This window comes from Mesoplodon densirostris, chromosome 9 (genome assembly GCF_025265405.1).
Source record: "Mesoplodon densirostris isolate mMesDen1 chromosome 9, mMesDen1 primary haplotype, whole genome shotgun sequence".
In the NCBI taxonomy this organism is placed as follows: domain Eukaryota; kingdom Metazoa; phylum Chordata; class Mammalia; order Artiodactyla; family Ziphiidae; genus Mesoplodon; species Mesoplodon densirostris.
Window position 1 is genome coordinate 67,951,658 of NC_082669.1, and position 16,807 is coordinate 67,968,464.

At 43.6% G+C, this 16,807-nt stretch overlaps 1 protein-coding gene across 2 annotated transcripts in view; it reads left to right on the forward strand.

Moving 5' to 3' along the window:
- The window catches only part of MINDY4 (MINDY lysine 48 deubiquitinase 4), a 164,126-nt gene that overhangs the window by 59,463 nt on the left and 87,856 nt on the right, over positions 1–16,807 (forward strand). For both annotated transcript variants that reach the window (XM_060107468.1, XM_060107469.1), the window contains exon 5: positions 4,288–4,721. In XM_060107468.1, the coding sequence (XP_059963451.1) occupies positions 4,288–4,721 (434 nt within the window). The remainder of the gene's footprint in view (positions 1–4,287; positions 4,722–16,807) is intronic.

The window sequence follows — 16,807 nt, forward strand, 5'->3', positions numbered from 1 at the left end:
ACAGGGACTTCCCTCGTGGTCCAGTGGTCACGAGTCCAGGCTTCCACTGCAGGGGGTGTGGGTTCGATCCGTGGTTGGGGAACTAAGATCCCACATGCTGTGTGGCGTGGCCAAAAAAAAAAAAGAAAGAAAGGAAAAAAAAGAGAAAAACAGACATCTCAAGTTAATGAAGTTAGCACTTTTCTTTGTACAGGAAGATGCAGAGTCTGAGTTCATTTAAACCATTCCTTGAATACGCACCTTATCAATGGAAAAAAATGTTGCCTGCCATTTCAGTAAGCAAAGGATGCGGCAGCCATCAAGCCATCACACTACAGTGGCCTGTTGGTGAGCCCTGAGGGAACTCAGGGTAGAAATAGGATGCCGACCATCAGACACTGCAGCCACCACCAACCCCCGCATAGTGCACCCTGAGGAGACTCAGGATGTGAAAGCACAGAATGCTGACCCCAGAGAGCTGAGGTGCGCATCAAAGGAATGATTTCAGTGAGCCCTGACTTTTGCATCTTCCCATATATAGAAAAGTACTAAATTCCTTAACTTGAGATATCTGGTTTTCTTTTTCTTTTTTTTTAAATTTATTTTTTATACAGCAGGTGCTTATTAGTTATCTATTTTATACATATTAGTGTATATATGTCAATCCCAATCTCCCAATACATCCCACCCCCACCCCCACCCCCCCGCTACTTTCCCCCCTTGGTGTCCATATGTTTGTTCTCTACATCTGTGTCTCTATTTCTGCCCTGCAAACCGGTTCATCTGTACCATTTTTCTAGGTTCCACATATACGCGTTAATATACGATATTTGTTTTTCTCTTTCTGACTTACTTCACTCTGTATGACAGTCTCTAGGTCCATCTCCCTCTCTACAAATGACCCAATTTCATTCCTTTTTATGGCTGAGTAATATTCCACTGTATATATGTACCATATCTTCTTTATCCATTCGTCTGTCGATGGGCATTTAGGTTGCTTCCGTGACCTGGCTATTGTAAATAGTGCTGCAGTGAACATTGGGGTGCATGTGTCTTTTTGAATTATGCTTTTCTCTGGGTATATGCCCAGCAGTGGCATTGCTGGGTCATATGGTAATTCTATTTTTAGTTTTTTAAGGAGCCATACTGTTGCTTAAAACATACTGTTCTCCATAGTGGCTGTATCAATTTACATTCCCACCAACAGTGCAAGAGGGTTGGTTCCCTTTTCTCCACACCCTCTCCAGCATTTGTTGTTTGTAGATTTTCTGATGATGCCCATTCTGACCGGCGTGAAGTGATACCTCATTGTAGTTTTGATTTGCATTTCTCTAATAATTAGTGATGTTGAGCAGCTTTTCATGTGCTTCTTGGCCATCTGTATGTCTTCTTTGGAGAAATGTCTATTTAGGTCTTCTGCCCATTTTTTGATTGGGTTGTTTGTTTTTTTAATATTGAGCTGCTTGAGCTGTTTATATATTTTGGAGATTAATCCTTTGTCCGTTGATTCGTTTGCAAATATTTTCTCCCATTCTGAGGGTTTAGACAAGTTGTTTCTTAATGTGGAATCTGAAACCATCCCAATGAACTTTTTCTACATATCAGTTTCCACTGGTTTGTCTTGAACTTTGAATGACTCTTTTACCACTGCATGGTTTAGTAACATGATGCATTGGATCATGTGGAAATTATTGGTTTACTAAGTTATATGGATCTTCTGAACATTGACACATTTCAATATACAAAAAAAACCACATAAAAATTGCATTTGTTGATGTCACTACTCAACTTATCAGAAAGTTTTTGAGAAGCCCTCCAGTTCACAATGGCAAACACAAGTGTCCTCAGATTCTAATTTTTACCTGATGACTTGTATTTTATCACGGCAACAGTGTATCATTTATTTTCCTTGACGTGGCAGGCTCAGTTTATTTTCAAGAAAATGCCTGCCAAATACTCAATACTCAATATTCAAGTACTGAATAACCATAGTTCATCTGTCAGTTGTTCCATGAAAAAAATAGCAAGTTTAGCTCACAACTCAGATGGCTGCATAAGTGCTTCTCCTGGTGACAATCTCATCCTCTGCATCCCGCAGAATGTTTATATATACCTCGCATTTTGTCACACAGACTATTAAAGAGATGTATAACATAGGGTCAAGACTGAACACAATTAATATTTTTTATGCTTCAGCATGGACATTCTTAAGTGAAATTGGCATTTCACTTATTTACTTTTATTGCAAGTGGTGTTAATACCTTGAGTACTGGTAAAGTTTGGTGCTGCTGCCTTGATTCATGCTAAGGGCCAGCCAACGGTTTTTCCCACCAGTGCTTTATGCCATCAGTACAAATGTGGACACAGTGAAAAAGGCAAATCATGTTGTATTATTATTATGAAAATAATTTTGAGCTCCCTGAAAGGGTTTGGGGTTAGACCTGTAAGGTCGGTGAACTGCGCTTTGGGAACTGGTAGACCAGATGAACACTAGGGTCCTGTCCTATCATGACTTTCTAATCATCAAGTCTGTGCAGTTCAGACCCCTTCATAACTGAGGTGTAAGGAAGATGGCTTGTACCTGCTTTACTGCTGACAGATTGCTGCAAACTTCTCCCCAAAGGAGAAGTGATTGTTCTCGGAGGTGTTCTTTTCCCCTGGGGTATCTGAATCCCGTGAAGAACATAGAGGTAGAATTTCCCCAGGTATTCTGGAAGGTGTTCTGTGGGCCTTTGAGTACCTTGGCCATACTTATTGGTTGCTCAAGAGAAAAGAGCAAGGTTGCTAGGTATGACATCATTAGGTATGGCATATGGATCAGCTCTGCACTTTTGAAGAATGAGTAAGAGGCTGGGTTCCCTGCCCTTGGCCGGAAGTTTGGGTCTCTTTGGGAATGTTGACTAATGTTTTCCTTGTTCTGTGGCAAGGGATGCCCTGGGTGGCTTTCGGAGGAGGTTTAGTGCCTAGTAATTTCCACCGGGTGGGAATATGGCAGAATTAGCTGTTCTTTTTCCGGCACAGGCTTTACAATTTGGCTCAGGATTATTTCTGGAAATGCTGGGAGGTCCAGAATTTTAAACCCAGGAAGAGCCCAGCAGGTGTATTTTTGTCCCCTACCCCTACTCCTCTACCTCAGATTGGTAACAACGTGAGTTCTCATTTCATTGGTTAATGATTGATAGTGAGAGAGGACATTTCTGTTGACTCCTCTGAAATTCCTTCATTTCAAAAAGTAAGCATTGCTTACTATGTATAGGTCACTGGGCTGGGAGCTCTGGGGACACCAGAGTTGAAGGAAGAATGGCCTCCATCACCTGGTCTACTGGCAGGAAGGGTTAAGGCCATATGTAAGTGGGGACGGGGGCAAAGATGCATAGCAGTAAGTAATATTTGCTGGCTGCTGTGCAGGGTTTGGCTCTGTGTTGGTGCCTTACATGGGTCTGGGTCTCTCCTTTAGTCCTCACCATGGTCTTGTGGGAGATTGGCACTGCAGGTCCCCAGTCCCTCATCCAAAACCTTTGAGCAAATGTGTTTTGGAATTTAGATTTTGTTTTTAAACTTCAGAAAGGAAATACAATGCATAAACCACATACCAAAGAATGCCTGCAGTAGGGTTTGGAGTAGCATCCCATAAACAAAACATTTCTGCAGCAAAACATCTGAGTATTCACACTTAAAAAAGGACCACAATGGAATTCCCTGGCGGTCCAATGGTTAGGACTCTGTGCTTTCACTGCCGAGGGCCCGGGTTCAGTCCCTGGTCTGGGAACTAAGATCCCGCAAGCCACGTGGCCAAAAAAACCAAAAGAAACAACAAAAAAAACCCAAGAATGCAAGCAACCTACCTCATAAGAATGAAAAAGAATTTGCCATGGGATTCCAAAAGAAATGTTCATTTTTTAGGGGCTTTGGGATTTAGGAATTATTGATAGCGGGTTGTGGACAGGTTCTATTGCAGGTGGGGAAGTGAGGGACAAAGAAGTTCAATGACTTGCCACAGAGCACACGGCTGGCAGGGGGTGACACGGGAATTAGAACACAGGTGTGACCCTGGAGCTCTCTGTAAGGGGTATGGGGGGGGCCGAGGCATGCTCCTGGGATTTATGTGGGTGGGGTTCTGTGAAAGCGTTATAGAAATGGTAGCCCCTGCGTGTCTCCTCAAAGGGTGGGTAGGATTTTAAGAGGAGTTGAGGATGGGAAAGACATTCCTGGGGGAGGGAAGATCATGGGTAAATGCTTGACGTGGGATATTTTCTCATCTCCCTCCAAGGGGATCCTCACCGCTGCTTTTGTCCTTGCTCTTTTCAGGATTCCCTCCACAAACGCTCGCTGAGGCAGTTCCTAGCCTTGAGCAGCACGACCCAACCCCACGAGGAGGGGAGCCTACAAGCGCCCGAGCTGTCTGCTCACACCCCAGCCTGTCCCCCGCCTGTCCCACAGGAGGGCCCGGCTTCCAGCACCACCTCCACCCCCAGGAGCACCCTGGACCTGCTCAGCCAGCTGACCTTGGAAAAGTGGAGAGCCTCGCCCAGCAGCCCTCTTCACCTGCCAGGCAAAGGGCTTTCCCAGAGCGGGAGCGGCCGGTGGAGAGACCTTTCAGAGGACAGCCCAGCCATGGACAACGGCCTAGAGGCCGACAGGACCGCCTTGAATTTCTCCTTGTCCAGTGGGAATGCCCCGACGACCCAGGAGAGGCTGGAAAGAGTGTTCAAACGGCAGGGGAGCCAGCCCCCAGCCCTCAGGTGAGTGTGCTGTGCCCAGATGATGGTTTTCGGAGAACTGTCCAGTCCCGAGTGGCTCCTTGGGCTCTCTGAGCGAGGCTGTGAAGTAGGAGAGGTGATGATAGTCACTCCACCAGGGAGAAAGCAGCCCAGAGTGCACACACGAGGAGGCGTTGCGGGGGTGTGGTTCTTTAGCCCTTATCACTTCTTCTCAAGGGTCAGCCTGATATGGTACAAGAGATGCGTCAAAGCCAGAGGTATGGTGGTGAATCAGTTCCCACAAGGCTCCTCTGGGGCAATTTTTTTTTAACCCTATCCTAAGTCCTTCCCTTTTATTCTTTCACAATGGACCTTGGTGATCCCTACACTGATTGTTTTTTGAATGTTAAACCAACCTTACATTTCTGGAATGAACCACCCTTGGCTATGACGCATTATCTTTGTATATATTGTTTGATTTGACTTACTAATATTTTGTGTAGGGTTTTGTATATAAATTCATGAGGGAGATTGGCTGGCAAATTTCCTTTCTTGTAACAACAGCCTTGTCAGATATTGGTGTCCAGGATATGCTAGAAGTGGTCCCTCTTTTTTTTTATGGTCTTGAAGAGTTAGTGTGAGATTGGTCTTATTTCTTCCTTAAATATTTGGGAGAATTTTCTGGAGAAGGCTTCTGAGCATTGAGTTAAAAGGTTTTAAATTGTGGATTCAATTAAAAAAATTTTTTTTATTAAAATTTTCTATTTCTTCTTGTGTCAGTTTTGGCAAGTTGTATTTTTCCAAGGAATTTAACCACTTAATTTATATTTTAACTTTACTGATATAAAATTGTGTAATTATACACAATTTTTTTTATTGGAATAAAATTGCTTTACAATGTTGTGTTAGTTTCTGCTATACAATGAAGTGAATCAGCTGTATGTATACCTATCTCCCCTCGCTCTTGGACCTCCCTTACACTCCCCCGCCATCCCACCTATCCATGTTGTCACAAAGCACCGAGCTCAGCTCCCTGTGCTATATAGCAGGTTCCCACTAGCTATCTATTTTACGCATGGTAGTGTATATATGTCAACCCTAATCTCCCAACTCGTCCCACCCTCTCCTTCCCACCCTGTGTCCAAATGTCCATTCTCTATGTCTAGGTCTCTAGTCCTGCCCTGCAAATAGGTTCATCTGTACCATTTTTCTAGATGCCACATATATGTGTTAATATACGATATTTGTTTTTCTCTTTCTGGCTTACTTCAGTCTGTATGACAGACTCTAGGTCCATCCACATCTCTACAAATGACCGAATTTCATTCCTTTTTATGGCTGAGTAATATTCCATTGTTTATATGTACCACATCTTCTTTATCCATTCATCTGTCTTTGGACATTTAGGTTGTTTCCATGTCCTGGCTATTGTAAATAGTGCTGCAATGAACATTGGGGTACATGTGTCCTTGTGAATTATGAATATCCTCTTATTGTCCCTTTAAAGTCTGTAAGATCTGCAGGGATGTCTCTGTTTCCATTCCCGATACTGGTAATTTGTGTTCTATGAATTATTTGCTTTTTTCAAAGAGCTAACTTTTGGCTTTGTAAGTTTGTTTTCTAATTAATCGCTTCCCACTCTTACTTTTATTCTTTCTTTCATTCTGCTTTCTTTGAGTTTAATTTGCTATTATTTTCTATTTTATTTTATTATTTATTTCTATTTTATCTTAAATTATTGATTCTCAGCCACCTTGTCCTCCTTCTTGTTCTTCTTCTCCTTCCTCTTCCTCTTATTCTTCCTCCTTTTCTTCTTTGGGCATTTCTGATTCTAATTTTTAGGGGGCTTTGTGACTGCTATTTCAGGATTATTTTCAGTATTTCTTACATATAATTATTAATATTGAGTACTACCATTAATTGAGAGTTTACTTAGTGCCTGATACTATATGAGGCACTTTTCATATATTATTCTATTTCATACTTGAAAAAACCTGCAAGGAGGTATTATTATTCCTCAATTTACAGATGAGGGAATACAGACTTATAGAGGTTATCACTCCCAAGGTTGCCTAGCCAGGAAGTGAGCGGGGATACGAACCTAGGTGTTTCTGAGTCCAAAGCCCATCATGCTTGTAAGCACCATCCTGTTCTAGTTAGGTAATTGCATTTTTGTTTGTGTGTGTTGTGTATGTTTTATTTATTTATTTTATTTTTATTTTTAAAAATTTTTTTAATTTTTTATTTTTTTTTGGCGTTACGCGGGCCTCTCACTGTTGTGGCCTCTCCCGTTGCGGAGCACAGGCTCCGGACGCGCAGGCCCAGCGGCCATGGCTCACGGGCCCAGCCGCTCCGCGGCATGTGGGATCCTCCCAGACTGGGGCACGAACCCGTGTTCCCTGCATTGGCAGGCAGACTCTCAACCACTGCGCCACCAGGGAAGCCCTGTTGTGTATGTTTTAAACACTAGTAATTTGCTTGGAGAATTTCTTCAGGGGTGGGTATAAGAAGTATTCGGCATCCTGGTTTGTAATACTGGCTTTTTTTTTTTTTTTTTGCGGTATGCGGGCCTCTCACTGCTGCGGCCCCTCCCGTTGCGGAGCACAGGCTCCGGACACGCAGGCCCAGTGGCCACGGCTCACGGCCCAGCCGCTCTGTGGCATGTGGGATCCTCCCAGACCGGGGCACGAACCCACGTCCCCTGCATCGGCAGGCGGACTCTCAACCACTGCGCCACCAGGGAAGCCCAATACTGGCTTTTTAAGTCATTTACTGTGTGCCTAATATGTGCCAGGCACTTAGGCACTGGTAGTGCAAGGCAAGCTAAACAGATATAGTGTATTAACTCCCTTTGTGACCATAGATAAGCTGGGCCTACTTTGCTTACACATTTTGTGACTATGTTATTTGATGCATACACATATAGAATTCTTATAGCTTCCTGTCGGATAGTCTTTTCTATCATTATGAAATCTCTCTTCATCTCTAATAATGCTTATTGCCTTAATGTCTATTTAGGTATAGCTACTTCAGCTTTCCTTTGATTAGTGTTTTCATGGTATATCTTTTTCTCCATCTTTTTACTTTCATCCATTCTGTAGCTTTACATTTAAAGGTGCCAACCAAAAGTCTGTGTGGTTTATCAAGATCCTTCACCCTTTAAAAAATAATTATTATAATTTATTTAAATTAAAATAAAGCAAAACAAAACAAAACCAGTTTACCCATTTCTCCCACCTTCTACCCACCTCAGCCTTCTTCTTTTTTAATTAATATCTTTTAAGGCTACAAATTTCCCTCTAAGTAATGCTTTGTATCCCAGAAGTTAATAAATTATATAATCATATAATTTAGTTTAAATATTTTCTAATTCCCATTGTGATTTATTCTTTTGACCTGTGGGCTATTTAGACATGTATCGACTAATTCACAGCATTTGGGCTACTTTTCTGGTTATCTGTTTGTTTTTGATTTCTAGCTTATTTCCACTTTAGTCATAATATATTCTGTTTGAAATATATGATTTCAATCCTTTGATATTTGTTGATATTTCTTTATGATCTAGCATATATTTAAAGCTTATCTCTTATAACCAGCATATATGTGGATTTTAAAAAATCCAGTCTGATAATTTTTTGTTTTAGTCGGAATAATTATTGCATTTATATTTTCCTTTTGCTTGAAGAACTTTCTTTAGTATTTCTTTAGCAGGTATATTACAATAATTTTTTTTTTCAGTTTTTGTTTGGTAATGTCTTTGTTTTGCCTTTATTTTTGAAGGATATTTTCAATGGGTATAGAATTCTAGATTGGTGGTTTATTTTCTTTTCAGCACTTTAAGTATTTAATTCCATTATCTTACTTTAGTCTTTCATTATCTCTATTGATAAATAAGTTGACATTTTTTATTACTACTTTTTTGAAGGTAATGTGTCTTTTTTTTAACCTCTGACTGCTTCTTTTTAATTTTTTTTTTTTGCTTCTTCTCATTCTTTAATTTTCAACAGTGTTACTATGATGTACCTAGATGTGGTTTTCTTTGATGTTTCCGTTAGTATATGTAGAGCTTCCTCAGTTTGGGGTTGATACCTTTCATCAGTTTTGAAAATTATTGTCTATTGTCTTTTCAAATATTGCTATTATCCCATCCTTTCTTTTCTCTCCTGGTACTCCAGTTATACATATATTACTACATATTTTCACTGTGTTCTATAGGGTTTAAAAAATATCCTTTCCTGTGTTTTCTATCTTTTTCTCTCTCTGTACTTTAATCTAGATATTTTCTTTTGCTCTATCTTCCGGTTCATGTTTTTTCTCTTTTGCCATGCTATTAAATATATATAATAAATTACTACTTTCAGTTATTTTTCAGTTTTATAATTTCTGTTTCTTTGTAAAAAGTAGATATCAGTCTCTTGTGAGATTCTCCATCTTTTATTTTCTTGAGCACATTATTCATAGTCATTTTAAAGTTGCTGTCTGGTAACTTCCATATCTGGATCACCTATAGGTCTATTGATATTGTCTTTTTTCTTTTGGGTTTTGATAATTTCGTCCTGTTTCTTTGCATTTCTTATAATTTTGATTCAATTCCAGACATTGCATGTGAATAATTGTAGAGGCTCTGGTTAACATTACCTTCCTCCAAAGAGGATTTAATTTTCTTTTGGTAGATATTAATCTTTTGTTAGTTTTAGACTTTGTAAAATATCTTTTCCTTTGTTGGACAGAAATTCTTAATTTTGGCATAATTAACCAATCTCTTGTTTGGCATACGATTTGCATTTTTGCATTTTTTCTTTATTAAGTCCTTTCTTTCCTTTAGGTTTCCATAGTATTCTCCTGTATTTTTTCTATTAATTTTGTAATTTTAGCTTTCACATTTAGATATTTAATCTTTTGTATTTGTTAGGTTGAAAGACTCACTTCTATTTTTCTCCATATAGTAAGACAGTTTTCCTAGCACCACCTACTCTACAATTTGTTCTTTACCCCATTGATTTATGGAGCTGCCTTGATTCTTTTCTAAGCTCCTGTATAGATTGTCCAGCCAGTGCAATAACAGTGCTGTATATTCAGAACTTCTTCCCCATTCCTTTTTCTAACTACAATTGCTGCAAAATTGCAGAGACCTTATATAAGAAATCATCAGAAATCGTAATCCATCCTGGTGCCTTTTAGGGTATCCACAGAGACACCCTAGAGAACAGCCTTATCTACTTATTAGTTTTTAAACTAGAAATGGTAGGACTGGCTTTACATTTAACAAATATTTAATATATATATTTTAAAAGAATCATGACCATCTAACAATATTTTAAGGTTGCAGCCATGCACAAAATATACTAGCTCACTCTTGTGTTTCATTGGTCATGACCAGAGCTTTTATTACTATGGCTTTGTAGTTATAACCTGGTATCTTGGTAGGGTCAGTTCCCTACTTCTCCTTTCTTTCAGGATTGACATAGCTATATACAGATCTTTTTTCTTTATGTAGACCCTTTTTCCTATTCACCCAACATGTCTAACTTATTTCTACAAGAGGGATAACTGGTTTGTCCCTTTGCTGTAAAGGCCTTGTTCTCAAACCATCTCATGAGTGTCTCTTTCTTGTCAATCAGGTGTTTTATGCTCATAGTGGTTTTCTTTGACTAACTTCACCTCCACCCACTCACCTCTAGCCTGTTTTATTGTTATCACAGCACCTATCATAACCTGAAATGGGCTCTGGAGTCTGATGACCTGAACTGGCAAACCACCTCTGCCCTTTATAACCACTGTGGCCTTAGACCAGTTCTTTGGCCCTTGAAAGATGGTATGGACTTTGTCTTAGAGGAGGAGGAAGGTAGCAGGTAAATGTGCTGCCACAGACCCCTCCCTCAGGACCAGGCAAAGTATGACCAGGAGTGCTTAACACGTGATAATAGTGTTGATCTTTATATCAGTAAATGTTTTGGGAGCTTTGTTGTTTACCCACTACTTATTCCCTGTATGCTGAGCACCATGCTAAGCACATGTGTGTATTATCTCATTTGCTTTTTACGATAATCCATTCAGGTGGATATTTTTGGTTTTCTTCTCAGGGTGGGGGAGGTTCTCATTAAATAGTATGCTTCTCCTCCTGAGTTCGGAACAAATTGCCAAGTAAAACAAAGGATATCAACTAGATTGGGGTAAAATACATATCATCTCTGTGATTGATAAAGGGAAGGTAGGGGACACAGCAAATCATGAGGCCTGGTGGGCCCAGAGCTGGACAGACTTCTCCACCTCATCTCAGGCCCAGGACCATGTGGTGGGAGGGGCCAGCCCCTAGAAGAGCAGCTCACTCCCAGAGGAGAAAGGGTGCAGCTGAGCCTAATGCCCCTCTTTCCTTTCTTTCCCAAATTAACCAATCAGGTCACACATCCTCCCTCAGGATGGAGTGAATAAAAAGGAAGAGAGGAAAGGTCTACAGGGTAGACCAGTAGAACTCCTTCCAAACTCCCAGGAGACACTGGGAGTTGAGAACAAGCATCCTCCCACCCCAGCAATTATTATTCCATTTTAGATGAGGAAACTGAGGCACAGAGAACTAAAGGAAACTGTCAAGGTTCTGGGTAGATGCAGGGCTCATGGCTTGGCAAATGGAATATGGGTGGGATTTCAGCAGTCTCTCATCCCCTCAGTTAGGCAGCTTTGTGCAGTGCACATACTACTCAACTGTATGTGGCACCCTTGGTTTGAAACCAGGGCCAAAGTAATCCCACTTGCTAAAACTACCTACCTCCTGCCCTTCCCAATACCCCTCCAACAGTCTTGTCTGCCCATCACTTGTTTTTTTCATTCAATACAGTAAACATAGGTCTGAGACCTAGTGTGTATAAGATCCTGTGAACTCTTCAGGTGAGAGAGTCGTGTGCATATGTAATTCTTTTAAAACATGACGAGGGACAGTGAGATGACAGCAGAGCTGGCTCGCATGCATGGCACATGCTCCATCACTCAGCCCTAATGAAGCTGGAGGAAAGGTGGCTCCTGGGAGCCTTTGCTGGGCCTTGCAACATCAGGTTTAGGGATGGCCATGGAAGTCACACCTGGGGGCGGGGGAGTGAGCATGTGTCCTGGGAGAGGGGGCAGGTGGAGGACGTGACCTGCTGAGATGTCAGGGAACATGAGTATACGTGCAGTCAGGCCCTTCTGACACTAACTCCTTTGATCTGACTCCGTTGCTGAAGGAACTATTTTCTGCTTTGATTTTTGTTTCTTTCTTGTGTCCTTTGATCTTAGAAGACGCTTAGAAAATGTCACCTTCTCATTGTTGTGGCAGTTTGGGGCCATTTGTCACTTGTCACTGGCTAGTCAGGGCTGCCCTTGTTGGACTCCTCTCACAATCAGTCAGATCTGCTGGGCCTCTGGCCCTGACCTGGGTGGTCCCGTAACCCTTGCCTCACTCTGCTTCCTCTATACCTTTGCGTATCTTGCTATCACCTACACACCTGGCCCAGACTAGGCCCTCTAGAAACCTCAGGCGCAGGACTAAGAGCATCAGAGCAGTGATTCTTTATTTACAAGCCCCGGAAGCCAGTCTGCCAAGCCTGTGGCTCCCCAGGTGGCACTTAGTGAAGGTTGATAGTCTGGTTGGGGGCAGTCTCACTTGTGGTGCTTATGCTCTCTTGGGGCCTGATGGCCTGTCATTTGTCTGAGTCCCACAGAGTGAATCCCTGGGGCTTCTCATGGCCACATGGACCCTGCTGTGGTTGATTTTCTGCATGTTAGTTCAAAACACATCATGCCGGGCATTTGACAATAAGGACTAGCTTCAACTTGTGTTTTCCAGACGTGTGTGGGCTGCAGAAGCTGCAGCCACATACATTTTGCCCAGTCTCCTTTGGAAACATGGGTGTAATCAGTGTCATGAAGTTGAGAAGAGTTGTTGGCCTCCCTTGGGAGTTCAACCCATGGCAGTGGCCCAGCAGCAGTGTCTAGCTTCTGGAAGATAGAGGTCAGAATTGGGTCATGTTGGGCTGAAATCAACATGTTGACAGGGCTGTGGTCCTTCTGGAGGCTCTAGGGGAGAATCTGTTTCCTTGTCTTTTCTAGCCTTTAGAGACTGCCCACTTGCCTTGGCTTGTGGCCCCTGTTTTCCTTCTTCAAAGCCAGCAATGTCAGCTGGGTCCTTCTCAGGCTCCCATCTCTCTGATTGTCCCTTTCGCCCCTTTCCGCCTCGCCTCCTTCTTCCCCTTTGAAGGACCCCTGTGGTTCCATTGTGTTCACCTGGATAATCCAGAATAGCCTCCCTATCTCAAGATCAGCTGACCAGCAGCAACCTTATCTCTAAGAATTCCCTTTCCATGTAACCCAACATGTTTGCAGGTTCCAGGGCTTAAGACAAGGGCATCTTTAGGGGTGGGCATCATTCTGCCTGCCACAGAGGGCAACTGTTTTTTTCTTGCAGTGTTTAAAATCTTTTTTGGTCTCATGATTATTTATTTATTTATTTATTTATTTATTTTTTTGTGCTACGCGGGGCATCTTACTGTTGTGGCCTCTCCCATTGCGGAGCACAGGCTCCGGACGCACAGGCTCAGCGGCCATGGCTCACGGGCCCAGCCACTCCGCAGCATGTGGGATCTTCCCGGACCGGGGCACGAACCCGTGTCGCCTGCATCGGCAGGCAGACTCTCAACCACTGCGCCACCAGGGAAGCCCTGGTCTCATGATTTTTAAACTGTTTACTTTTACCCTCTCCCTTTCTACCACTCCCAGGAGAAATTTGGTTGTTTTCACCTTATCCAGCCATTCTCCCCTGCTTGTCTGACTGTCTTTATGTCTCTCTCTTTTTTTATGTGGGTCATGTGTGGGAAGGGAACCAGGAAGACCCACGGCTGCATGGTCCCCGGGAGCTGCGGGATTAGGCATGTAGAAGATGTCTGGCTATGTGGCTGTCATGGTGTATCCAGTGGGCTCAGGGCAGTTGTGAATTTCATGAGCATTGGTGGATTTCACCCTGGGGAAGGTGGATGTTTTCCCAGAATACAAGCTTAAAGTATGATAGAATCCATGGAATTGAAGTTTAATTTTGTTGGATTTTTTTAAAAGATATTTTAAATTGGGTGTTTTAAAAGCAGAGTGGAATAGATGTTACTTTAGAATCTGTCTCGATTCTTAACTGTATAGTTTGTCAGGGCTAGAAAGATCCTTAGGATCCAAGCCCTTCATTTGGCAGTTGGGGAACAGGGCCCAGGGAACAGAGGGGAAATGGCTCACCTGAGCTCTTGCAGGTGTCGTATGGTTCTTTCATAAGCTCTGTTTTCACTGTCTGGCTATGTTTAGAGCCTTTGCTCAAAATATGTATGGTCTTTCCTGTACTCAATATAAGCCTCCAGCAAAATTGTCATCCATCAGCATATGACATCTTATTCCTCACACAGTAATCCCTTGGTTATTTTTTGTTTGTTTGTTTGTTTTGCTTGCGGTACGCGGGCCTCTCACTGTTGTGGCCTCTCCCGTTGCGGAGCACAGGCTCTGGACGTGCAGGCTCAGCGGCCATGGCTCACGGGCCCAGCCACTCCGCGGCATGTGGGATCCTCCCAGACCGGGGCACGAACCCGTGTTCCCTGCATTGGCAGGCAGACTCTCAACCACTGCGCCACCAGGGAAGCCCCAATCCCTTGGTTTTGGAGAGGCTTGATTTCAGACCCCGAGTTCATGGCGTTTGTCCTCAAAAAATCCCCATCAATTCACAGAAATATCCATTTATTCAGGTAACTTATTAACAAGTTTTTAATGAGTGCTGTAGTGTGTCAGAGCCAGCTTGTACTGGCTCACGGACCTGATTGTTGCCATGTCTTCCTGACGTCAATGTGGTAGCTTGAAATTGGTCATGGTAGGAATATTTACACCGTGGAAATTGACAAATGCTGCAAATTAGCATCCTCCTTCCCTGGAGAGCCGGTTGTTAACTTCTACCAGCACGCCACCTGTGATGGCCTACTATGTGCCAGATGCAGTTCTAGCCACTGGGGATTCCACATGGATGAAACAGACCAAGTCTCTGCCCTCTTGGAGTGTATACTTCTGATGGGGAGAGGCAGCCCATGACAACAACCCAGTGACTAAATATATAACGAACCTGGGTGCCACGAGGAAAAGTAATTCAGGGAAGTGTGATGGGGAGCCCTGGGTTTGGGGTTACTATTTTACAAAGGGGTAGCTGGGGAAAACCTTTCTGAGAAGGTGACCAGAAGGAAGACAGGGAACCAGCTTTTGATCCCTGGGAGCAAATGCAAAGAGAGCAGCTGTGCACAGGCCCTGTGGTGGGAACAGGGTGCTTGTTCAGGCTGAGTCGATGAGGGGGAGAGGCAGAGAGGGAGGGGGAGAGCGAGCAGGGGCCTGGAGGCCGCTGAAAGCGCTGGCTTTGCCTCTAGGTGATGCAGGAGCCTTTGGAGGTTGGGCAGAGGCATGGCCTTCTGTGACTTGTGCTCAGCAGGATCCCTCTGGCTGCTGGGTTGGGGTTGAGAATAGATTCCAGGAGGCAAGGCTGGAAGCAGGGGGACCAGGAAGGGGGCGACTGCAGTCATCTGGAGGAGAGCTGATGGCTTGAATCAGACAGGGCAGTGAAGGTGGCGAGATGTGGGCTGGATTATAACACACACACACACACACACACACACACACACACACACACACACACACACACACACACACAGGGATCCTCTGCTTTTCGAGTTAGCTTTGTTCCACTTCACTTTCACTAAAGACCTACGTTAGCTAACCAAAATAAATCCAAAGAGGATTTTCACTTTTAAGGAAAAAGGCAAAAAGTGCAAGTGGTGATAAGCGTTTTGTAGGAAGTCGTTACAAAGGCAGCTCGCACTCTGAACAGCAGCCAGGGAGGCACCGCCAAGCTCCTTCCCTGGGAGCCATACTCAGGCCACCATAGCCCTGAACTGGTCTGTGAGCCTCTGTGCTTGATCTCAATTTATTTTGTGCCTCCATTAGCAAGATGTGTCCTAAGGTAATTGCTTCTTTGCTTTACACCATCTCAGCTTAGGAAAGTTTTCATAGGAATGCTCTACTTTTGGGTAGAAGGGGAAACCTGCATATGGTAGAGTCAGCAGGATTTGACCATGGATTAGATTTGCCTCATTAGAGAACGACAAGAGGCAAGGATGACTCCAAAGTTTTTGGCTGAACAACTGGAAGATGGAGTTGCCGTTCCCTGAAATGAGGAAGATGGTGGGAGAAGCAGGTTTAAGTCATGGGCACCAGGCCACAGTCCATTGTCCTCCCTGCCCTGATACTTTTTATCAGGCCAGTCGTGTTTCTTTGTTGACTGGCCTCCCTGTGGCCTGAGTCAGAGACCATGTGTCTGGAATCCACGGATGTGAGCAGTCAGCTGTCTTGTGGTTCTCATTTCAGGCCCTATTGATGCTATTATGACAGGACAGTTCTCTTCTGGCCTCAGGGTCTTATTGAAGCTGTGAAGAGGTGGTTTCTCACACCAGGACTATTACTAGAGCCCACGTAACAGGATTGCTCACGGCTTTTCTCTGAGGACAGTGAAAGCAATTGTCTTGCCTTTAAATCGAGCACTTATTTTTCCTGTGTTTGCAGGTTGAATGTCTGCCTAGGTCAGATGTCCAGCCCTCTCTGGGCCTCTGTGCTCCTGTCTGTAAGGGAAGGGGTTGGATGGACTGCTCTTTAGGGGCTCCTCCGTCTCTGACATCCCCCTCATCCTACACTGTACACATGGCCTTGGGCATGTCCAGGCCAAACTTCCGCCTTCTCTGTGATCCAGGAATCATAGTCTATTCAGCTGGTCACTGATGTTCATCTTGTGTAAAGAATGAGCATGTAAACGGGGCCCTGTGCCTTGGGAGTCCCTCCTAGATGGTGGGCTCCTCTGAGCTCCTATAGTAAAATGATACAGGACTCAGCAACGTAGATTCACCCCCAGCCCCGAGCATGAAGGTCTGTTGCTGGAGGCCTGATGATCTCCTTTTCCGGCTGCAGGGTTTTGTCTGGGAGGCTGGCTGAGTGCTGCATCCTGCCACCTCCAACCCCTTTGCCTATTACTTGTTGAATGATTTCTGTCTTAGGTCAAAGTGCCAAGAACAGCTATTCTCAAACTGTGATCCCTGGAC